This window comes from Schistocerca americana, chromosome 4 (assembly GCF_021461395.2).
Source record: "Schistocerca americana isolate TAMUIC-IGC-003095 chromosome 4, iqSchAmer2.1, whole genome shotgun sequence".
NCBI classification, from domain to species: domain Eukaryota; kingdom Metazoa; phylum Arthropoda; class Insecta; order Orthoptera; family Acrididae; genus Schistocerca; species Schistocerca americana.
The window spans coordinates 468,068,993-468,094,037 of NC_060122.1; the positions used below are offsets into that span (position 1 = coordinate 468,068,993).

Consider the following 25,045-nt stretch of genomic DNA (forward strand, 5'->3'; position numbering starts at 1 on the left):
CTCCGTTCCCCACGTCATATTTCAGTTTGCCTACACTCAACGAACACACACATAACCTCAAAACTCATGTAACGAGTGTCGCCAAAGTTGGAACACGCCGGAAGTGTTAGTTTCACCGATGAGTTGCGCAAACGCGCGGCACGCATGCGCAGCGGCCAGTAGCGCAGTTGCCTGCAACCTAGTGTCGTCGTGTAAACTAGAAACTACACTTAAGACACAAGTCTCCGATTCGTTTAAACACAATGGTGTTCACGTAAAAATGAGTTAACGAGCACAAGCCTCCATCGCCATGTTTCCAGGTATGTAAACTTCACGACATTTGGGTTTTCAAAATATAAGTAATGTTGTGGTACGGCCGGAAGAAATCAACTGCACCAAACCACTGTAGTATTGTTTCGTAGTTTCTATTACTATGAATTTCTGTTATGGGTCCTTGACTGTTACATGTAGCCAGCAGTTTATATGTCTGTGGATGTTCCGATGACTCTAGAATTTTTTTTCGTTTGCTTTTCATGTGTAATAATAATAATTGAGCACAACTTTCTCAGAGCTTGAAACTGTACTTGATATGCCGAGGGTAACCAAATGATGCACGGGTACGACAAACAATATTCCCTCTCGCCACGCTCGCACACGGCAACTACAGTTTCTCTTCTCTGATTTGCGCCCTGTTGCGGAGGTGCCTTGCGAGCTTGTCTGCAACCAATTACAGATGTACACTACTGGCCATTGAAATTGCTACACCAAGAAGAAATGCTGATGATGAACGGGTATTCATTGAACAAATATATTGTACTAGAACTGACATGTGATTACATTTTCACACAATTTGGGTGCATAGATCCTGAGAAATCATTACCCAGAACAACCACCTCTGGCTGTAATAACGGCCTTGATACGCCTGGGCATTGAGTCAGACAGAGCTTGGATGTTGTGTACAGGTACAGGTACCAAAGCAGCTTCAACACGATACCACAGTTCATAAAGAGTAGTGACTGGCGTATCGTGATGAGCCAGTTGCTCGGCCACCATTGTCCAGACGTTTTCAATTGGTGAGAGATCTGGAGAATGTGTTGGCCAGGACAGCAATCGAACATTTTCTGTATCCAGAAAGGCCCGTACAGTACCTGATACATGCGGTCGTGCGTTATCCTGCTGAAATGTAGGGTTTTGCAGGGATCGATGAAGGGTAGAGCCACGGGTCGTAGCACATCTGAAATGTAACGTCCACTGTTCAAAGTGCCGTTAACGCAAACAAGAGGTGACCGAGACGTGTAACCAGTGGCACCCCAGACCATCACGCCAGGTGATACGCCAGTATGGCGATGACGAATACACGCTTCCAATGTGCGTTCACCGCGATGTCGCCAAACACGGATGCGACCATCATGATGCTGTAAACAGAACCTGGATTCATCCGAAAAAACGACATTTTGCCATTCGTGCACCCGGGTTCGTCGTTGAGTACATCATCGCAAGCGCTCCTGTCTGTGATGCAGCGTCAAGGGTAACCGCAGCCATGGTCTCCGAGCTGATAGTCCATGCTTCTGCAAACGTCGTCGAACTGTTCGTGCAGATGGTTGTTGTGTTGCAAACGTCCCCATCTGTTGACTCATGGATCGAGACGTGGCTGCACGATCCGCTACTGCTGTGCGGATAAGATGCCTGCCTTCTCGACTGCTAGTGATACGAGGCCTTTGGGATCCAGCACGGCGTTCCGTCTTACCCTCCGGAACCCACCGATTCCATATTCTGCTAACAGTCATTGGATCTCGACCAACGCGAGCAGCAATGTCGCGATACGATAAACCGCAATCACGATAGGCTACAATCCGACCTTTATCGAAGTCGGAAACTTGAAGGTACGCATTTCTCCTCCTTACACGAGGCATCACAACAACGTTTCACCAGGCAACGCCGATAAACTGCTGTTTGTGTGTGAGAAATCAGTTTGGGTCAGCACGTTGTAGGTGTCGCCACCGGTGTGTGAATGCTCTGAAAAACTAATCATTTGCATATCACAGCATCTCCTTCCTGTCGGCTAAATTTCGCGTCTGTAGCACGCCATCTTCATGGTGTAGCAATTTTAATGGCCAGTAGTGTAGATCTCCTGTCCGTTGCTTTCCGTTTTTGAGTCGCTCCGCGTAAGGACAGCAGTTGGTCGATTGCCTGTGGAGGATGCGGGGAAGTCCAGCTCCTACATCGACCGCTACGGGATGATGGGCCGTGCGGGGGGAACAAGCCACGCCTGCTTACCACCTGTGCTTACTGCTGCGGCAAAAGCAGAAGTCAAATGTGGAGCCGGAGGTAAAAACGGCGGCCCATTGTGTTAAAATAACTTACGGGATTGCAGCCGGGTGACGTCGTCGACAAGCGCCGACATTTCGATAGGAGCAGACCCTGCCATTTTCAGAGCAAAACTGGAGCAGTTAAGCGCTTAATTTCACTATCGATATCTTCTGACGTCGGACATCTTTGTAGTTTGTGATGGCGTAAGTGTTTACAGAGTGTGTGTGTGTGTGTGTGTGTTCTCTTTCTGGAGTTTCTATGAAACCGAGGTTTTAAATTCCCATACACAGTGCGTACGTGCTGCAGTTTTGCCCTGGAAATGACAGGGTGTGCTCCTGCCGAAATATCGGCGGTTGTCGATGACTTCACCCGGCTGCATTCCCGTAAGTTATTTGAACATCTAAAATGATTCCTGAAACCTTCATAATAATTTATAGTTGCCGGAGGAAATATATTGAGGGAATGCAAAATAAATGAATCATGATTAATTAGACTTAAAATAGAGAAAAATATTTTACATATTTTAAATATTTTTCAATAATTTTCATATTACAATAGTTCACTACTCAAATGGAACAAACGATCGGTAAAATCGAAGTTCTCCCAGACTACATTCCCTCAACCTCACTCTCCGTTAAATGGATTTGGAAAGGGGTGGCGGGCGAGGGAGATGGACATGGTTGTGTGTTGGTGGAAGAGAAGGAGGAGGACTGGATGTGTGAGCCGGAGTATGGGGATGGGATTGGGACAACAGGAGTTTGTATCACAGGAAAAGAGGTGGTAGTGTTTTGGTAGATTGTGGGGACAGAACTTCCCATAACAATTTCAGATCTGAGTTTCTGCGCCTGTAATTGAGGCTGAGGCTGCCTTAACTGCTCAGTATACGCCATAGCTAGTCCGTACATATTAGATTCCTGAAAATTACGAAAATAGTATGAAATAATGCCGACGGCTTTGAAGCAATTGTAACACCAGTTCCCGTCAGATAACCGAAGTTAAGCGCTATTGGATGGGTGATATCCGGGTCTGCCAAGCGCTCTTGGCAAAGGGTGAACATAGCCCTTGAGAGGCCAGTTGAGGAGATACTTGATTGAGAAAAGTAGCGGCTGCGGTCACGAAAGCTTATGTAACGGCCAATTTTTAATGTGAAATAATGTCAAAAAATACACCTTTACACAAGGTTTTAACGTAAGTGAACTTTTTTCCAGATTCTATCATCTATTGGGAAGTTATTGTAGCAAGTTTTGAAGACGAATAGAATTTCAGTCATTGTGTGGATGCTTCGGACGGCAAGCATGCGGCTATAAAAAAAAACAGATGGGAGTGTATCTCTGTATCATAATTAAAAACACATTTTTGTGTTATATTATTTTTGCAGTAGGTAGTGCAGTTTAAGAATTTACGTATGTACATACTGGGCCAAATGGTTGTGTTTCAGATGGTAATGTGCTGCACAAGACAAATTTCTACAGGAAACTGGTTATCAGGAGGTTTGAACCTAGCAACTTTATCTCCACTACCGAACAGGAAAAGAATGGGTTTGTAGGGGATAGTGCATTTGTATTTAACAGACGTATCATGACATGAAACTATTTTGCTTGAAAAATATTACGAAGAACAAACGAATATTTAATTACATCTAGATCTACATCCATACTCCGCAAGCCACCGGACTATGTGTGGCGGTACCTCTATCGGTTCTCCCTTCTATTCCAGTCTCGTTTGTGGAAAGAGAGATTGTCAGTTTGCCTCTGTGTGGGCTCTAATCTCTCTGATTTTATCCTCATGGTCTCTTTGTGAGATATACGTAGGAGGAAGCAATATACTGCTTGACTCCTCGGTGAAGGTATGTTCTCGAAACTTCAACTGAAGCCGGTACCGAGCTACTGAGCGTCTCTCTTGCAGAGTCTTCCACTGGAGTTTATCTATCATCTCTGTAACCCCTTCGCGATTACTAAATGATCCTGTAACGAAGCGCGCTGCTCTCCGTTGGATCTTTGCTATCTGTTCTACCAATCATATCTGGTACCGGTCCCACACAGGTGAGAAGTATTCAAGCAGTGGGCAAACTAGTGTACTGTAACCTACTTCCTTTGTTTTCGGACTGCATATCCTTACGATTCTTCCAATGAATCTCAGTCTGGCAACTACTTTACCAACGTTTAATTTTATATGGTCATTCCATTTTAAATCACTCCTAATGCCTACTCCCAGATAATTTATGGAATTAACTGCTTCCAGTTGCTGACCTGCTATATTGTAGCTAAATGATAAAGACCTTTCATTCTGTGTATCCGCAGCACATTACACTTTTCTACATTGAGATTCAATTGCCATTCCCTGCACCATGCGTCAATTCGTTGCAGATCCTCCTGCATTTCAGTACAATGTTCCATTGTTGCTACCTCTCGATATACTACAGCATCATCTGCAAAAAGCCTCAGTGAACTTCCAATGTCATCCACCAGGTCATTTATGTATATTGTGAATAGCAATGGTCCTATGACACTCCCCTGCGGCACACCTGAAATCACTCTTACTTCGGAAGACTTCTCTCCATTGAGAATGATATGCTGCGTTCTGTTATCTAGGAACGCTTCAATCCAATCACACAACTGGTCTGACAGTCCATATGCTCTTACTTTGTTCATTATACAACTGTGGGGAACCGCATTAAACGCGTTTCGGAAATAAAAAAAACACGGCATCTACCTGGGAACCCATGTCTATGGCCCTCTGGACGAATAGCGCGAGCATACTCGAACATAATATGTGTTCCAAAATTCTACAACTGATTGACGTTAGAGATATAGGTCTATAGTTCTGCACATCTGTTTGACGTCCCTTCTTGAAAACGGGGATGACTTGTGCTCTTTTCCAATATTTTGGAATGCTACGCTCTTCTAGAGACCTGTGGTACACTGCTGCAAGAAGGGGGGCAAGTTGCTTCGCGGACTCTGTAAAATCGATCTGATATCCCATCAGGTCCAGCGGCCTTTCTTCTTATGAGCGATTTTAATTGTTTTTCTATCCGTCTGTCATCTATTTTGATATGTACCATTTTGTCATCTGTGTGACAATCTAGAGGAGGACTGTCTGGAGCACGGAGAGTTGTGGAAAACGCTTTTGGCATCGAGATTTCATGTGTTGCATCAATGACTGTGAATTAGAAAGCTATGGATAGCACTCTACTTGCGTGCTGTACGTAGCATAATTATTTGCTAAAGAGAAACAAAACATGATTTCCTGTGATAGTTTTGATAAGAGGATGTCGTGAATTCCACATTCTGCCACGTCGCTGGCGTTAGTTACAGTCTCTTTCGGCGCAATCCATGACGAGAGAACAAAATGAAGAACGACACTAAATCCGGGAAGTATTTCCGAATTACTTCATCAATGAGGGACAAGTACCATTACAGGAAGCAGCCAATGAAAACTGAAATCAGAAAATATATAATCTGTATAAATGAGTCAAATGAAAAATCTAAGTGAAAATTTTTTTTCCGATGCTATTGGTAATGTCTTACTGTTCCTGCATTATGAAGGTCGTTCAATAAACAATGCCCCACATTTTTTAAAAAGCCATTAGTATACATAGACAAATGTCCTTGTTGGTGATTCGCATTTGATATATGTTCTGTGCGCAGGTGTTTCGAACCGTTGCAGATCCATAGTACGGTGTCAAAATGGCGTCTACTTACCACTCACGTTACAAGCAGCGTGCTGTTATTGAATTCTTGTATGCAGAAAAAGAAACTGTGGTGAACATCCATAAACGTTTGTGTGCAGTGTATGGCAGTGCCGTAGTTGATAGAACTGTTGGGCGATGGGTAAAGAAAGTTTACAGCCTCAGGAAATGCAGAAACAGAGCCCCATAATCAGCCACGCTCGAGACACCCTGTCACAGCCACTGCTCCAGACATGCTGAATCGTGCAGATGCCATTATTCGTGCCGACCGGCGCATCACAACTCGACAGTTGGCTCTACAGTTGTCGGTCAGCATTGGAAGTGCGTCTGCAACGATCGAGACTCTTGGATATTCAAAGAAGTGCTCGCGATGGGTTCCACGAATGCTCATAGCGGACCACAAGATTTAAAGAAAGGCCATTTCATGTGAATTCCTGGAGCATTTTGAGACTGACAGAGAGGCCTCGGGGAACACACTTTGAAGATGACAAGAGTGTCTGTCATGCAATGAAAACATGTACGCTTACAGGACAAGAGCTTTTACCAGCAGGGAATACATGCTCTTCCACAATGTTGGTGTACGGCCATAGAACGCGATGGAGACTATGTAGAAAAATAGGACATGGACAAGTGTTGTTGATTGTCACCAAATTCTGACTCTTTAACAATAAATATATTCTGACAAAAACAATGTGGGGCATTAGTTACTCCCATCTCTTGTGTTTGTGTTTCTTTCATCTAGTAAAGAGAGCAGGTCGAAGTACCGGAGCCGAGGTTTATTTATGTATGCTCTGTTCCTGCTCCTGAAACCTTTGATTCCCTTACCTAAAATACCACGCAGTGGTCAAATTAGTGCTCAGCCTCGAGGAAAAGTAGTAAAATGTATCAGTGTACAACACTATTGTGTGCTATTCATTGTAATCAGGTTGCACTACAACGTATTAGTAGAATCGTATTGATATCTATTCAGGTTCAGTGGCCTTGCCTCTGCATAATGATTTCGTTTGATTTTTTGTGACATGATCACTTATTTCGATATACATCATTTTGACGTTCGTGCGACGATGGAAACGAGGAACTACAGTGCGATCTTCCTCAGTGAAGCAGTTTTGAAAAAAAAACGTTTCGTATTTCTGCCATCATTGTGTCATGGTGTCATCCTCTGTTTCGGTGCCATTATGGACACAAGATCCTCTGGACAGATGTCTTCCACGGAAAATCTAAATCTGGGTAGCCGTACAGGGGTTTGAAACACTAAATCTGGATAGCCGCACGCGGATTTGAAACGTTGCCCTCCAAAATCCTAGTCCAGTGTGCTTAACCGCTGCAGCATCTCGCTCGCTAAAATTTATCAGCATTTTCTGTCAAGTCAGTAGACAGAACTTTACTTTCGAATAAGTAGAATGCCTCACTCATGGTTCTCTTTATGATAATTTCACAAATGTCGAAACTCAAGGTACCGATCATAATCTAGTAAGGAAATAGAACTTCTGGAATCAAGCAGACTGCAGATTGGTTCTCTATTAATTTTGGCATTTACCTTCAGGAAGAAGCGGTTTATTACAGGCGCGAATATTCGCACAAAACTCAGCAGGCCTTGTCACTCTAGCGATTACTTGCTTACGATGGCATCAGCTGTTGGACCTAGGCCCACACTCAACAGGACACTCACACACTAAATGCCTCAGGGAACCAAGCCAAAAACAAGATCTGCTATATGATAATTTAACAGCTGACTGGTGATAGTTGTCACTATAAGAAGAAGAAACAGGTGGCTTACTATCACTTGGTTTATGCTGCTCATTAGCAAATGTAAAGGCTTCCACAGAGTTTACCAAATCATTGAGTTGAGCAAAGGTTGCCGGCTTGCGAGTGAAAACGAGTTGTTAGTGATCCTCAGACATCATGCCCTCGGAGATGCTATAAGTACAGTCCTGTTTAGTGACATTTATACTCAAAGATGAGACAGCAGTACGGACATACTCAATGTATTGAAATGTGATTTCATCAGAAACCTGTTCTCACCAATAATACAAGTGCTCAGGTTTGTTCCTAATATGTGCTGGCAATTTCCTTTCAATTATACGAGCCATAAGCTGCCCCAGATTTTCCCACTCTTGGAGTACATGAGACAGCAACTCACTTAACAAACCCTTAGATAAAGGATAAAGAAGAGAAATAATGACTAAATGCAATATCTGCAAGGCGTTAGCATGTGATTTAAACTGCATGATCATCCACAACGCTTCACGAACTTGGTCCAGTTGGTCAACCCCTAGTTCAGTAATACAATTTAAACCACTAGTTCAGTGATACCATTTAACAAACACAAAATAGGATTCGGCAGTTTAGCGAAATAATCTGAGATGGATCCCCCAAGAGCTTGGGCTTCGGCCTTTATAACTTGGAACTGACCAATTAAAACACCCTGTTCACCTCGTAGCCCTTACTCTCAAAACCTAACACACCCGTGGTAATCTGTAATTCCTTAATCCTCATGTGTAGCAGTTTTACAATACTTTTCTGCTGAACACTGAGTTCTAAGTGGGCTAGATTGGAAAGACGATTTTTGAAATGGTAGAAGTGAGACTGAACCCTACACTTGCTTATGGGTGGGTTGGTTACCCTCCAAGAATTTAATGTTTTAAAGTAATTAATACAAAGCTAAAGAAATGATGGAAATAGTGGCAATAACCTCACTGATCATTTCAGATGAAATCTGAAGAGGCTCGCCCAGTGCCTCTTGCAACCATGCCACCAGATCTGAAACACCGCCCCTCATTTGGTATGCAGTGAATGTGCAGTTTGTATTGAAGATGTTCATGTTGGGGATAGCCTTTGTCTGCACAACTCCTTGCCTCAACACTGGCTGTGGTTCTCTGAAACAAATTGAAATCGGATACAAATGTTACATTTGATAAGGAAAAAATGATGTTAACAGGGGTAGGCCATACACCTGATCCTGATTCCTTTTTCAACAACATACTTATGTGATTCAGCTTCGGCAGCTATGAAGGTGAACTACCACTCAAAGCTAAATGTAAACAAAGAACTTTGAGTGTCTGTGTCTACTATTACATGACATATTGAGAAGTTTCTTCTCAAAAGCAAGCTGATCCATCACAGTAAACTTTGTAATTTAAATTTTTAATGCTTCTGTAATCCTTGTTTTCTGAATTATAAATATTGTTGATTTCAAAGCAGTGTCTCCAGTTATGTGTGGCTTATGAGGAGGTGCTGGACCAGTGTAACCCATTATTTTTAACTCCCTATGCATGCTCATTATTCTAGCTGGACTTCTGGTAGCATTTTCTAACTAACAAGTGATTTGTTCCACAGATTTCATCCAATTTTTTTACAACCATTCCTTGCAATGCTCGATGATCCCTGTCCATCAGTACACGAGGTCTGTCTGGTTTGGGTTTTTCTGTGATTGTTCCTTTACATTTCCATTTCACAATCTCATCACCAACAGTCGACTTGGGCAGCTTTAGTGACAACACAGTACTCGCCACTTCTGTTTATACTGGTAGGTCTGCCGCTTGTGGCATCTGGTGGTCGTTTCGCATTACAGAGAGGTTTCCTGACACCTTTGGTCAGATAATGTGTGCACATGGTTGAAAGGCACAGCTGCATCCATTCAGTGAACACTTGACAGTGAAGCCAAACAGTGGAAAATCTGGGATTGAATGTAACAGTATTAGAGAAGGAAAGTTGCTGCTCACCAAATAGCGGAGACGCTGTAGCCACAGCAAAAAGGTTAACACAGTTATAGCTTTTGGCCGTTAAGGCCTTTGTCAGCAATACACACACACACACACACACACACACACACACACACACACACACACACGCACACACACGCGTCTGCAGTCTCAAGACAACTGAAACTGGTGTGGTTCGTGTGTCTATTGCTGACAAAGGCCTTAATGGACAAAAGCTATAATTGTGTTTATATTATTGTTGTGCCTATCGCGACTCAGCATCTCTGCTATGTGGTGAGTAGCAACTTTGCCTCTCTAATATTGTTACTAGACAGAGAAGTGATTGATATCAGGAGACGACAATTTTGTGTTTACTGCAGCATAATGAGCATTTTCAACAGGCTTTCTTAGGAATATTCATGCCTTTGTGAGGCTCAGTGGTTAAGTGTCAGATTACAAATTTGTAGATCTAGGGTTCGATCTCCACTGGATCCTAGGATTTTTTTCTGCTAATTAGTCTTTTTTCATCTACGGCAATGATAACATCATATTAAGTTGGTTTAAAAAAATCCTAGTTTTTGAATTTATGTACTGTTGGAGCCAAGATAATTGGCTTGATATATAGATGTCTACATGTAGATCCATACTGTGCAAACCACTGTGAAGTTCTTGGTGTAGCAGTAATTGGGGCCACTTCTCATTTCATTCATATATGGAGCATAGGAAATATGATTGTTTAAATGTCTCGGTGCATGCCATAATTAGTTGAATCTTGTCCTAATGACATTTGCAGAAGTGATACTATTATTGTTGCAATATTGGTAGAGGAGCCATAAAGATATGCCAAATAAGAACACAAATGTACCGTACAATGTAGGGTTTTGTGGCCGTTGTCATCCTCAATAAAATATTCTCAGTACATCATCACATGTCATGTTGTCTACAAGACCAACAGTTTGGTCGATATTGCAAGTGGTCTTCTTCAGGATGATATGTCTACTGCGAGGCCGATGACATTCAGATTTTGTTGTTGTTGTGGTCTTCAGTCCAGAGACTGGTTTGATGCAGCTCTCCATGCTACTCTATCCTGTGAAAGGTTCTTGATCTCCCAGTACCTATTGCAACCTACATCCTTCTGAATCTGCTTAATGTATCCATCTCTTGGTCTCCCTCTATGATTTAATCCTTCACGCTGCCCTCCAATACTAAATTGGTGATTCCTTGATGCCCCAGAATATGCCCTACCAACTGATCCCTTCTTCTAGTCACGTTGTGCCACAAATTTCTCTTCTTTCCAATTCTATTCAATACCTCCCTATTAGTTATGTGATCTACTCATGTAATCTTCAGCCTTGTTCTGTAGCACCACATTTCGAAAGCTTCTATTCTCTTCTTATCCAAACTAGTTATCGTCCAAGTTTCATTTCCATACATGGCTACACTCCATACAAATACTTTCAGAAACGGCTTCCTGACACTTAAATCTATACTCGATGTTAACAAATTTCTCTTCTTCAGAAACCCTTTCCTTGCCATTGCCAGTCTACATTTTATATCCTCTCTACCTCAACCATCATCAGTTATTTTGCTCCCCAAATAACGAAGCTCATCTACTACTTCAAGCATCTCATTTCCTAATCTAATTCCCGCAGCATCACCTGATTTAATTCGACTTTATTCCATTATCCTTGTTTTGCTTTTGTTAATGTTTATCTTATATCCTCCTTTCAAGACACTGTCCATTCCGTTCTGCTGCTCTTCCAGGTCCTTTGCTGTCTCTGTCAGAATTACAATGTCATCGTCGAACCACAAAGTTTTTATTTCTTCTCCATGGATTTTAATTCCTACTCCAAATTTTTCTTTTGTTTCCTTTACTGCTTGCTCAATATACAGATTGAATAACATCGGGGATAGGCTACAACCCTGTCTCACTCCCGCCCCAACCACTACTTCCCTTTCATGCCCCTCGACTCTTATAACTGCCATCTGGTTTCTGTACAAATTGTAAATAGCCTTTCGCTCCCTGTATTTTACCCCTGCCACCTTCAGAATTTGAAAGAGAGTATTCCAGTCAGCATTGTCAAAAGCTTTCTCTAAGTCTACAAAAGCTTAATCTATTTTCTAAGGTAAGTCATAGGGTCAGATTGCCTCACGTGTTTCAGATTTTATGGAGTGTAATTTCATCCTGCTTGTAAAATCAGTTTATCTGGAACATAACTGAGCTCATACTTTGACCTGATGGCAGGAATGGGGAAGTAGGGATTGACAACCATTATTGATTGTAGTTTTTATTGTGGTGCCTATTGGCAGGTATTGGCGAACATGGGGTAAGGTGGTACAGTGACATATAGTGTTTTGATCCAGCAGGTGGTACTGGCAAGTTTCTTGTAAACACTGAGAAAGACGGAATCATCAGGTGGCAGCTGAGCCAACTCAGTGTGTGATATGCATTTGGCTGCTATGTTTACTGCCACACCTGGTGGGGACAGTCTCAGTAACGCTGTCGTCCCATAGACTGGCTACTGTTGGCAACTAAGATGATACGAGTCTCTATCCCTTGTCACTATTCATGTTGCCAGGCTGCTTCACAATTTCAATTGCCTCATATCTTTCTCTTAAGGTAAACTGTGTACTAGCTTGGACTTCAGCTTCCTGATATTGTATAGTATAGTCACACTTATTGCGATGTTTCACCACTACTGACTTGCTGTGGTGAGCTCTATATGTTTTCAGTGATTCATTAGGCATGTGGTAATAGGATGCTCATTTCAGCAGTGTACACCATTCCAAACTCATAGGTGACTTCATTGATTGCTTTGCGAAGCTTAATACATCTCTGATTGTGTTGCTGCTTCGATAGATTGGCTTGATGCCCAGTGGGCAAAGAATTCTCCCACTCATCCACTGATTTCCTACGTGGTGGTAGGAGGGTGATGTTATTTTGTTTCATCCTTTTCCCTCCCACAGACTTATTTTGTGATATGATAATGCTATTATTGTTCTGTTGCCTTGTCATTCTCAGTGTTTGTGGATTACAGTTTCTACAGTTCCTCCTGCAAGTATCTTGCATCCCTGATTGCATGTGCTCTGTTAGTTAATGTGTGGAAGACTGAATTATTTTGTTTAGGGTGACTATGGGAGGTAGCGTGCAGGTATCTTCAGTACTTGTGTTTTTCTTACACACACTGTAGATATGTGAACCATCAGGCTTTCTATACAGGGTGGTCCATTGATAGTCACCGGGCCAAATATCTCACGAAATAAGCGTCAAACGAAAAAACTACAAAGAGCGAAACTCGTCTAGCTTGAAGAGGGAAACCAGATGGCGCTATGGTTGGCCCGCTAAATAGCACCGCCATAGGTCAAACCGATATCAACTGCGTTTTTTAAAATAGGAACCCCCATTTTTTATTACATATTCGTGTAGTATGTAAAGAAATATGAATGTTTTAGGTGGACTACTTTTTCACTTTGTGATAGATGGCGCTGTAATAGTCACAAACGTATAAGTACGTGGTATCACGTAACATTCTGCCAGTGCAAACGGTGTCTGATTCGTGATACATTACCCATGTTAAAGTGGACCTTTTACCAATTGTGGAAAAGGTTGATATCGTGTTGATGTCTGGCTATTGTGATCAAAATGCCCAATGGCCATGTGCTATGTATGCTGCTCGGCATCCTGGTCAACATCATCCAAGTGTCCGGACCGTTTGCCAGATAGTTATGTTATTTATGTAAACAGGATGTGGTCAGCCACATGTGAAACGTCAACCACGACCTGCAACAAATGATGATGCCCAAGTAGGTGTTTTAGCTGCTGTCGAGGCTAATCCGCACATCAGTAGCAGACAAATTGTGCAGGAATCTCAAAAACGTCTGTGTTGAGAATGCTACATCAACATCGATTGCACCCATACCATATTTCTATGCACCAAGAATTGCATGGCGATGACTTTGAATATCGTGTACAGTTCTGCCACTGGGCACAAGAGAAATTGTGGGATGATGACAGATTTTTTGCACGCGTTCTATTTAGCGACGAAGTGTCTCTCACCAACAGCGGTAACATAAACTGGCATAATATGCATTATTGGGCAACGGAAAATCCACGATGGCTGCGAAAAGTGGAACATCAGCGACCTTGGTGGGTTAATGTATGGTGCGGCATTATGGGAGGAAGGATTATTGGCCTCCATTTTATCGATGACAATCTAAATGGTGCAGTGTATGCCGATTTCCTACATAATGTTCTACCGATGTTACTACAAGATGTTTCACTGCATGACAGAGTGGTGATGTACTTCCAACATGATGGATGTCTGGCACACAACTAGTGTGTGGTTGAAGCTGTATTGAATAGCTTATTTCATGACAGGTGGATTGGTCGTCGAAGCACCATACCATGGCCTGCACGTTCACCGGATCTGACGTCCCCAGATTTATTTCTGTGGGGAAAGTTGAAGCATATTTGCTATCGTGATCCACCGACAACGCTTGACAACATGTGTCAGCTCATTGTCAATGCATGTGCGAACATTATGGAAGGTGAACTACTCGCTGTTGTGAGGAATGTCATTACACGTATTGCCAAATGCATTGAGGCTGAAGGACATCTTTGAGCATGTATTGCATTAATGTGGTATTTACAGGTAATCACACTGTAACAGCATGCATTCTCAGAAATGATAAGTTCACACAGGTAGATGTATCACATTGGAACAACCGAAATAAAATGTTCAAATGTACCTTCGTTCTGTATTTTAATTTAAAAAACCTATCTGTTACCAATTGTTCGTCTGAAATTGAGAGCCATACGTTTGTGACTATTACAGCGCCATCTATCACGTAGCGAAAAAAGTGGTCCAACTAAAACTTTCATATTTCTTTACGTACTACACGAATATGTAATAAAAAATAGGGATTCCTATTTTAAAAAGCGCAGTTGATATCCATTTCACTTATGGCAGCGCCATCTAGCGGGCCAACCATAGCACCATCTGGTTTCCCCCTTCAAGTTAGACAAGTTTAGTTCTTTTTAGTTTTTTCATTTGACGCTTATTTCGTGAGATAATTGGCCAGGCCACGATCAATGGACCACACTGTATGCTCCCACATTGAGGAAAGGAAGCAAGCTGTTCTTCTCAATCCCCATTGTGGATTAGATATTGGCATGCTTGGATTAGATATTGGCATGCTGTTGATGGAGACAGTGATGGAAATTGTGCAATTCCTCTTTACCATATGACCAGTTGATAAAAAATGTCAGGTGGAGGAGGTTGTGTGACTAGGGCCTCCCGTCGAGTAGACCACTTGCCGGGTGCAAGTCTTTCGATTTGACACCACTTCTGCGGCTTGCACATTGATGGGGATGAAATAATGATGATTAGGACAACACAACACCCAGTCCCTGAGTGTAGAGAATCTCCGACCCAGCTGGGAATCGAACCTGGGCCCTTAGGATTGACATTCTGTCGCGCTGACCACTCAGCTACCAGGAGCGGACAAATGTCAGGTACCGAAATAAGAATTTTGGGTATAACGATACAGACTTAAGCACTGATTCTTCAAATGCATCAATGAAGATGTATGCTGCAACTGACAAGATTGGGTATCGCATAGTTATACCATCTGTATGTTCATAAACTTTCCCCTTCCACCTGAAGTAGGTGTTCATTAAGACAGTGATGCACAAGAATGTAGATGTAAGATGCCAGACATTTCTGTAGAATGTTATTGTTTGTCCCACTGGTATATCTGTGAATAAGGATGTGATGTTGACGCTTACCATAAGGTCTATAGGTAAGATATGCTTGTCTTCTAGAAGTGCGGAGTTACTAATGAATAACTGTGTACAGCTAACAGTTACTGCAACTTCTGTGTTATGAGTTTTTTTGCCAGGAGGTAGATTAGCAAATTTATACCATTGACTGTGGACTTTCGATGGTAAGGTTTTGCTTGTACCTTGGGCAGCTCACATATTCTTAATGCTATTGGAACCTGCAATATCAGTCTTTTGGATGTGTTGAATTCTGTCCAAGATTTCTGCCTGCAGCATTCTACTAGGTATCTTGGCCATCTTCCCTAGGTTCCATGTAAATGGATTCACTGAGCGCATTGTGCATTCTGTTCTGGTAAGTAGTCATGTTGATTACAGTGATGCATTTGCTTGTATTAAAATATGTCACAGTTGATTTTGAGTTCCACATTTTAATATCGTTCTTCTTTTGTGATACTTTCTTTCGATGGATTTGTTTGGACTAGCGGCATCATCATAGGGGTCTTTATTTTATGCTTCTGCTTTTGGCAGGTGATGTTACAAAACTCTGGAACGATTCGATAATAGCTTCTTTAGGAGTGTGTTTAGGTACTATGGCAAAATTCAACCCCTCGGCCAGGATTTATGTGGTAGTATCACTAAGAGTGATGCTAGAAAGGTTACCGCCATCCATTGCTTGTGTAGTTTTAGTTTTTCTTCAGTTATCTTGTGCTTTAAAGTGCTGCATTTCTTCTTCTATGTGTTGGAGATACTTTCACTAGAGCTGGTCAATTGTCAGTAGGTCACTGATCCACCAGTCCGCCACATACTGTTTTACAGCTAGGGTAAGGTGTATCGGAATCAGTCTTCTGTCACCAACTTAAAGGTTGGAATGTGTACAATGAACACTGTACTGCAGCAATCCTTTACTAGCTCGTAAGCAGATGTTGTTAACTTTCCTCGATTTCATAAGGCATGTTAGCTGTGCGAATCTGCCATAACAGTACATGTAACACCCAAAGGTACATAACAGAATGAATTGTCTTAACTGCCACTGACCACCAAGGGAATGTCGCAGTACTGGCTTGCCCCTCACATGCTGGTAAAACCAAAAGCAATCCCAGTAAAAACTAGTGTCAATAAAAGTTGTCACTTCCCACCGCCCAGTTACTGCCACCCAATCTAAACAGAGTTTAAATGATATCCTGACAACCTTACTCTATGAACAGGATGAGATTACACTTTATAAGACCTGGATCTAGCACTGGAACAGTAGTAAATACATGAGGTCACATACCTGGATGTATGTGTTAATTAAATGATTTATAAAATTAATTTTATTTTGAAGTATATCCATTATGGTGCGTGTTATTTTTCAGGTGAAAATTCTTTATGTGCGAGGTCTCTCAGCAGCGACAACGGAATATGATATACGGACAATGTTTGAAAGTGTGGCGGAAGAAGGATGTATATCAAGGGTTAAAAAGGTGAAAAACTTTGCCTTTGTCCATTTTAAAGATAGAGAGAATGCTGAAAAAGCATTGAAGCATTGGAATGGTAAGCGAATCACCACATCTATGCTTGTCACATGTCTTACAATATTTTTGTTTGTAGCCATGTCCCACAGTAAATACTAGTGTTCTCAAAAAATTTCAGAGAAGAAGGTACATGGATCTGACTTGGAAGTGACTTGGGCAAAACCTGCAGACAAGTTACAAAAAATTCCAACAGTGAGGCGTAAGCATACAGAATCTGCCAAGCAGATGTCAAGGTATATGTTACAATATTACATTTCATATAAATAAGCATAAAGTGATGTAACTATGTCCAGTGTCACACACACACACACACACTGCTGCTGCTCGTACTACTACTACAAACTCAGAAATACTTCTATGGAGTGGAAGGAATTGTGAAGCAGATATGATTTCAGTTTGTGTTGAGTGTTGTATTTATAAATATTACTGTTGTTTTCTCAACTACGATTGTTGACAACAAGCTTAGTAAGGGAGTAAATACATTGAGAGGCTGTTGCCAACTGTTTAAAGAGCTGTTTACAAGTGGTACATGGGCTGCCACATATTATCCTTACATGCTTCTGTGCTACAAATGCTTGTTCCGGCAGTGCTAAGTGATCTCCAAATATGATGTGTTAAGACAATAGTGAACAAAAATGGGAAAAGTAAGTCAACTGTCTGAAATTTTCATCTCCAAAATCTGGTGGTATTTATAATGCAAAAGTTGCAGAGGTTAGAAGTTTAAGATAATCTGTAACTTGTGACTTCCAGTTAAGGCTTGTATCAGTATAAACGTCTAAAAAATTAGAAGACTCTGTTCCATTTATGGATATATCCATGAGCATTATTTCTAATTGTGTGGCTAAAGTGAAGATCAGGCCCAGAGACAGTCATGGCAGTGTTTCTTTATCACTAATAGGTTGTCGACACATCAGTTTCACGTAGCCATTGGGATGATACATTCATGTACCCAGTGAGGAGTCTGGTGTAATGTGGGTTTCTGCAGAATACCATTTTCCACTTTTATCCTCTTAGGGCAACAAAAGATATTTGTGGAAACTGAAAATGTAGTTCAGGTAGTTTTTAAGTATGTAACATCGCACTTCCCATGCCCTCATTTGATGGATGTTTGGGTAGTAGCAAGAGAAAGTCATCTCAACATATTGGCAAGGCACAACTGTGACAGGCTGCTAATTGGCAGTGGGAAAAGAAGAGAGCATTTATGGTTTTTCAAGAATTTTGATGAGAATAATAGAAGATGTAGAACATACAACATTGTTCAGAGCAATCAAAGTTGATAACTTAGAAGATTGAAGAGGGTACAGCAGTGGTGTTGCCTAAGTTAATTTGAATAGTTATAAGAAATAAGTTTAATTAGGTTAAAGCCAAAGGACTGTTAATTGATCCTAAGAGTTGAGAAAAGAATGTTAGTTGACCATAGCAATCAAATTAGCAGCAGAACATATTTGTGTAATTAAGTAACTTTTGTCACATTTGTGAAGAAGAATCTCATGGGCGACACAAGAAATCCGTAGTGGGATTTCAAGACTACAACTGCAGCAGCGACCTCCAACAATGCAGTGCAGCAGCTGGTCAGCTGGCTATGCTATGGCTGCACAGTAGCTCTTTGCTATGTCACTTAGCTTATATGAAATGCATTGGCAGTGGATTGCAACTTGCCTTGCACCCTAGCAGGTGAGCTGTAAACAGCCCCAAACTGAGATTCATCTTATTAGTAGTTTATTTTGTGAAATGTTGTAAGGATCCATTTCTCTGGATTTGAGTAGTTGAGGCAGAATATAGTAACATTGTTTAGATACAAACAAGAATACATATATTTCTGTTAAAGTTGTATACCCCTTCAGATTAGGAAGATGGAAGATTTAGTAGCTCTAATTAAAGCTTAGAGGAGCAGTTAGATAAATTAGTCAAATTAAATAATAAAGAGCCTGCCAGAAAAATGTATACACACTTTAAGGAATGAAAAGTATTACTTATGTGTTTATTTTACATTAAATAATTGATCACACATGTTGTAAAACCTTCAGTTTAGCACATGGTTACTTTTAATGTTCAAAATGTTTACCGTTGGCAGCGATACATGTAACAGAACGAGGAGCAGCCGCCGCAACTACGTCAGTCAGTGTTACAGTGGAGATTGCAGCACACATCACTGTAATCTCCTGGCGAAGCTCCTCCAGCATGCGTGGCTTACATTAATAAATGTTATCTTTCACAGTTCCCCACAAGTACTGGCGACCGTGAAGGAAACTCAATGGGCCCTCTTCATCCAGTCCAATGCCCCAGAAAATTGACATCCAGGAAAGCTTGTACGGCTAGGTGGTAGTGTGGTGGTACCCCGTCCTGTTGGTAGAAGACCTTTTCATCAGCTCCATAAAGCACATGTATACCTGGCAAAAGTTTATGTGCATAACATTTCCAGGTACACCTCTCCAGTGGCAGTAGCATCAAAGGAAAAGGGTCCTGCTAGCCCTTAGATGATAGTCCACACCACACATGAACTCCTGGTAGATTGACCGCTTTATCCACATAAACATGCAGATTTTCCGGTGACCAGTACACACTGTTATTCCGATTCATGGTTCCCTTAAGTTTAAATTGTGCCTCATCACTCCACACTACCTTCGTCACAAGTTGTTCATCATCAGTTTCCATTTGCTGATACCATGCACAAAATTGCAGGATTGTCATCATTAATCATGGAATGTAAACTTCCCACTTTGCAGCTGTCAGAATTCTCCGTACACTTGTACTGCTAACCCCCACATCACATGCACATTGCATAGCAGACTTCTGTGGAGAATTAACAAAACATTTCCAACAAGAGAGCCGACGAAGCAGGAATTGTATGAGGCCTGTTTTTTAAGTAAGTAATGTTTTGAAATTAAAAAAAGACACGCTAAGATATCTCAATATTTTTTATTTTTACATGAAAGCCTGTACCTTAATCTACGCACTGACGCCATTACAGTCTGATTCTTCCTTGTTTACATTGTGTACTGAGTGTTTAAGATGCCTCCGATAATCGTGAGTCCCGCCGACTGTGAAGTACAGTCTGTTATAAGATTTCTTAGTGCTAAAGGCCTAAAAGTGATCGATATTCATCATGAGATCTGTGCAGTTTACAGAGAAAACATTATGAGTGATGGAATGGTAATAAAGTGAAAACATTATGAGTGATGGAATGGTAATAAAGTGGTTGAGAGCATTTAAAGATGGCCGTACAAATGTGCGTGATGAACAACGGAGTGGGCGTCCTTCGCTCGTTAATGAAAGTTTGGTGCAGGAAGTAGACAATAAGGTGACAGAAAACAGACACTTCATGATTTCCTCCTTGCGGGATGACTTTCCCAATGTTTCTCGTTGTGTTTTGTATGGCATTGTGACAGCACTTGAATTACCGAAAATTGTGCTCACGTTGGGTACCGAAAATGTTGACGGATGTGCACAAAACCAAACGTTTAGACAGTACATTGACTTTCCTTGAGCGGTACCCCAACGACGGTGATGATTTCTTAAGCCAAATTGTCACGGGCAATGAAACATAGGTGGCCTACGTCACACCAGAATGAAAGCAACAGTCCATGAAAGTTGAGCAAGGGCGTCGTTTTGCTGCAAGACAATGCCCGTCCGCATGTGGCGAATCAGACCAAAGACCTCATCACTTCTTTTCGATGGGAAACTCTAGATCATCCTCCGTACAGCCCCAATCTTGCTCCCAGTGACTACCATCTGTTCCTGCACTTGAAGAAACACCAGGGCGGTCAGCGTCTTCAAGACGATGACGAAGTCAATACAGTGGTGATGCAGTGATTAACAAGTCAGGCGGCGGACTTCTATGAGGAGGGTATTCAAAAAATGGTACAACGTTATGACAAGTGCCCCAATATTGACGGAAATTATGTAGAAAAGTAGATTAGGTACAGGCTTTCATGTAAAAATAAAATTATTGAGATATTGTAGCACATCTTTTTTTAATTTCAAAACGGTACTTACTTAAAAAACACACCTCGTAGATTTATGCTGTTTTCCTGATCTTCCTTTGTGAATATTGCAAATTGTTCCATGCAATTCAAACTTTTCAGTGATGTGTTTGATTGTTGGGTGGGTTGGCGGTTCTGTTTCAAATTCCCACCTTCACAGATATTGCACATCAATGGCATTATCAAACTTGAAAAACCACTTCACAAAACATTTTCGTTGCTCGAATGTCAAGCATGCTCCAGCTATCTTGTTTTCTCAATACTGAGATGAGAGTACTAACATCTGTTGAGCCAAAGACCGTACTACAACACACTCGTAACTCAAATCGAACAACAATATCGATAGAGTTGTCAAATAGTTTTAAAGAATTCAGGAGATAGGTACAAAGTAGATAAGATTTCTAGTTTAGAAACAATAATATTAAATTTTTCTTACAAATTACACACTGAATAATTGAACATTGTAAACCAATAAGAAATAAAGTGAACGAGCAGTTAAAAGAGGTACATAAAGAAACTAGGACATTAAATAATCAAATCTCAGATACACAAAAATGGGTAGAAATATTAGAACAAAATAAAGAATTTGGTGGTGTAATATGTGCCCCAGACACTTTGACTAGTTTGGAGGAATGTCTACAAGTACTAGATATACAGGGTGTACAGAAAGTCTGGGAACACTTTCAATTATTTATTGCACAAGAACCAAACGTTGTACAGATATCATACATAAGTCATTTTGAAGAGAAACCCTGAATTATTATTATAATTTTTATTCATGTATACTGCCACAGCATAGTTTGGTAATTTGCCGATAGTTAGTGCTAGTTGCAAACATGGTGAGTTCAGGTACGGAACGAGCTTTCTGTGTGTTGGAGTTCACCAAAAACAAATGTGTTACAGCTGTTCAATGGATGTTTAGAACCAAGTATGGTAAAAAGCCACCAATAAGGAAGGCCACTTACCACTGGCACAACAAATTCATTACAACGGTTGCTTGTGTCCAGCGGACGTCCCAGTGTGAGTGAAGTGAATGTGAAGAGACATTCAGAGAGACATTCAGAAGTAGTCCAAAGAAATTTGTGCATCATGCATCCCGTGAACTCAAAATGCCTCCAATGACTGTGTGGAAAGTCCTGCAACAGAAGCTGTCTATGAAACCATTCAAATTGGAGCTAGTGCAAAAGCTCAATGATGATGGAAAAGACAAGCGCTTTCTGTGTGTTGGAGTTCACCAAAAACAAATGTGTTACAGCTGTTCAATGGATGTTTAGAACCAAGTATGGTAAAAAGCCACCAATAAGGAAGGCCACTTACCACTGGCACAACAAATTCATTACAACGGTTGCTTGTGTCCAGCGGACGTCCCAGTGTGAGTGAAGTGAATGTGAAGAGACATTCAGAGAGACATTCAGAAGTAGTCCAAAGAAATTTGTGCATCATGCATCCCGTGAACTCAAAATGGCTCCAATGACTGTGTGGAAAGTCCTGCAACAGAAGGTGTCTATGAAACCATTCAAATGGGAGCTAGTGCAAAAGCTCAATGACGATGGGAAAGACAAGCGTTTTGAGCTTTTGTTCACCGTTGCAACAATTGAATGAGGATGGGGATGGCATTGTTGATTGCTTAATTTTTAGTGATGAATTCACTTTTCACACTAATGGGAATGTGAACAAGCATAATTGTCAAGCATGGGGTACAAAGCATCCACCTGAATGCCTTTAATCTGAGCGTGATTCCCCAAAGGTAAATGTTTTTTGTGCCTTGTCACATCAAAAACTGTACGGGACATTCTTCTTCACCAAGAGCACTGTCACTGGGTATTCCTACGTGGACATGTTGCAGCAATGGCTGGTGCCTCAAATGCAATTGGACTCTCTTTTCATCTTTTGACAGGTTGGGACTCCACCCCATTTTCATTGTGAAGTTCGTGGGTTCCCGAACACAGAGCTGCTGCATCGTTGGATCGGCCGTGCTACAGAAGGGGACAGCTGTTTCATGAAATGGCCTCCCTGATCACCAGAACTCACTCTGTGTGTCTTTTGTCTGTGGGGAGACATTAAAGATGTGATGTACCAGAGCTCCAGGAAAGAATATGGGAAGCGACTGCTACAGTCAACGATGCCATGCTGGGATGGGTATGGAAAGAATTTGATTACTGTATTGACGTCTGCCGGGTCACTCATGGTTCTCATATCGAATGTTTGTAAAAAAAACTTTCAGAGTTTCTCTTCAAAATCCTGTATGTATGATATCTGTGCAATGTTTTATTCTTGTGCAGTAAATAATTGAAAGTGTTCCCGGACTTTATGTACACCCTGTATTAAATGTATGGTGGGAAACCTAGTATCAATAAATATTAAAGATAAAGAATATTAAGGTAGCAGTTTTAGATTTGAAAACAGTGTATATGGAAGCAGTGAAAGTACACGTAGTGACCCTCGTATCACTTTGCGTTTTAAGATTTATAGCAATAGGTATATGTGCCTTGTTGATTACTTTAGAGAAGTCTTATGTTACAATTACATACTATTTAAGCTATTATGTCAAGTGATGTTTGTGGGAAAAGTGAAGCTTGAAGGTAGCGGTCTGCATCATGTCAGATTTTCTAAAATTTGTGGATGCAATGAATTCGTTGGTGAAAAGAATATTATTTTACAGAGAGGTAGGTGAGAAAGATTTACAACGCATCTTTTCTCCCGATCCAGGAGGAGGTTGTAAGGCGTAAGGTCATCTGGGATCAGTATTGATGTGAATCTCTCATGGACTGGTAAAAGACAGCATGAACTTTATTTATTTATGAAATTTGTTTAGTTACACGAGTTACTTCATTGTCTTATTGCTTTATGTCATTACATATCTGAGCCTCTATAGCCTTTTTACATTTTATTGAAATGATTGATTAAATGTAAACAATGGGTTTTGAACAGTGCAATGAACAAGGGAGTCGTATATTCAGCTGTTATAGATCCGTTGTTAAGTAAGCCAGTTAAACATCACTGCTGGAGTAGTGATGGGGAATGTCATAGTGTTAAGTCATCACTAGCAGGAAAAATGTAGCACTTTGTGGAGTTCTTACTCTACATTATACAATATTGTTATGTGAAAGAAATCCAAATCCACAGTTGAACCTGTGATCCTTGGAGATTTGGCAGGCTGCCAGCCGTTCGGTGTCCGAGTTAGCTGTTTTAGTATTTCATATTTTGTTTTCTCTGGAGCAGTTTCTTCTGCTCTTTCTATTCTGTGATCTTTAATTTAAATCTATCTTCTACTGTCCAGTTCTAATTTTAGTCATAGAACGACGTCAAAATTGCCACTGTCCTGTTACACAGAGACTTACTACTGTTATCTTCTAAATAAAAGGAAGGAATACAATAAAACAAACAAATTCATTACAGTCACAATGTATGATGCCAAATATAGATTATGTATTATGAAGAGTTGAATACTTTTTAAATTTTAGGACAGATTGTGGTTGCGTTGTATGGCTTTTTATATGGCAGATTACATATCGGAAGGAAATAGCTTGTGAGATAAGTAACCATAGACTGACTTGTAATGATGACTGCTTTATGAATTATGAACATGTTACTTCGTACATTCATGCTTACCATAGGTGTATGTTAGGTTCAGTTTTTGGGGCCCATTCACATGAAGCCGAGACAAGGTTGTTCTGCAGGGTATGCCTACCACACTTCATCCTCCACATCTTGGCGAAGAACTCATTAGGGAGGGGATACTGGGATGGGGGGTGGAATGGGGTGCTGTCTATAGAGCTGTATTGTCTTTTTTTCATTTCTAGCAAACCGAATCTTAATTTTCATTTTCTTACTTCTCTGACAGTAAGGCCTATTCTATCATCTGTCTATCCACAGTCATATGTTTCTATCGATGAAACCATTCTTTTCCACTGACCAAATTGAAATCTCTAAACACAGGATGGGGTAGGACAAGGAAAGCATGGAAGGGCAAACTCTGAATAGCAGCATCACTTGTCATTTGTTTGTTAACATTTATTTAGGCACCACAGTATATCAGGAATAAATAATAACTACAAATAATTATGAGTGACATGGTAAAGCTA

General features: G+C 41.0%; 1 protein-coding gene across 1 annotated transcript in view; it reads left to right on the forward strand.

The window, feature by feature from the left end:
- Positions 1 to 25,045, forward strand: part of LOC124613547 (probable RNA-binding protein 46) — a 178,247-nt gene that overhangs the window by 71,257 nt on the left and 81,945 nt on the right. Inside the window, exons 2-3 of the mRNA XM_047142258.1 lie at positions 16,819 to 16,996; positions 17,096 to 17,210. Of these exons, the coding sequence (XP_046998214.1) occupies positions 16,819 to 16,996; positions 17,096 to 17,210 (293 nt within the window). The remainder of the gene's footprint in view (positions 1 to 16,818; positions 16,997 to 17,095; positions 17,211 to 25,045) is intronic.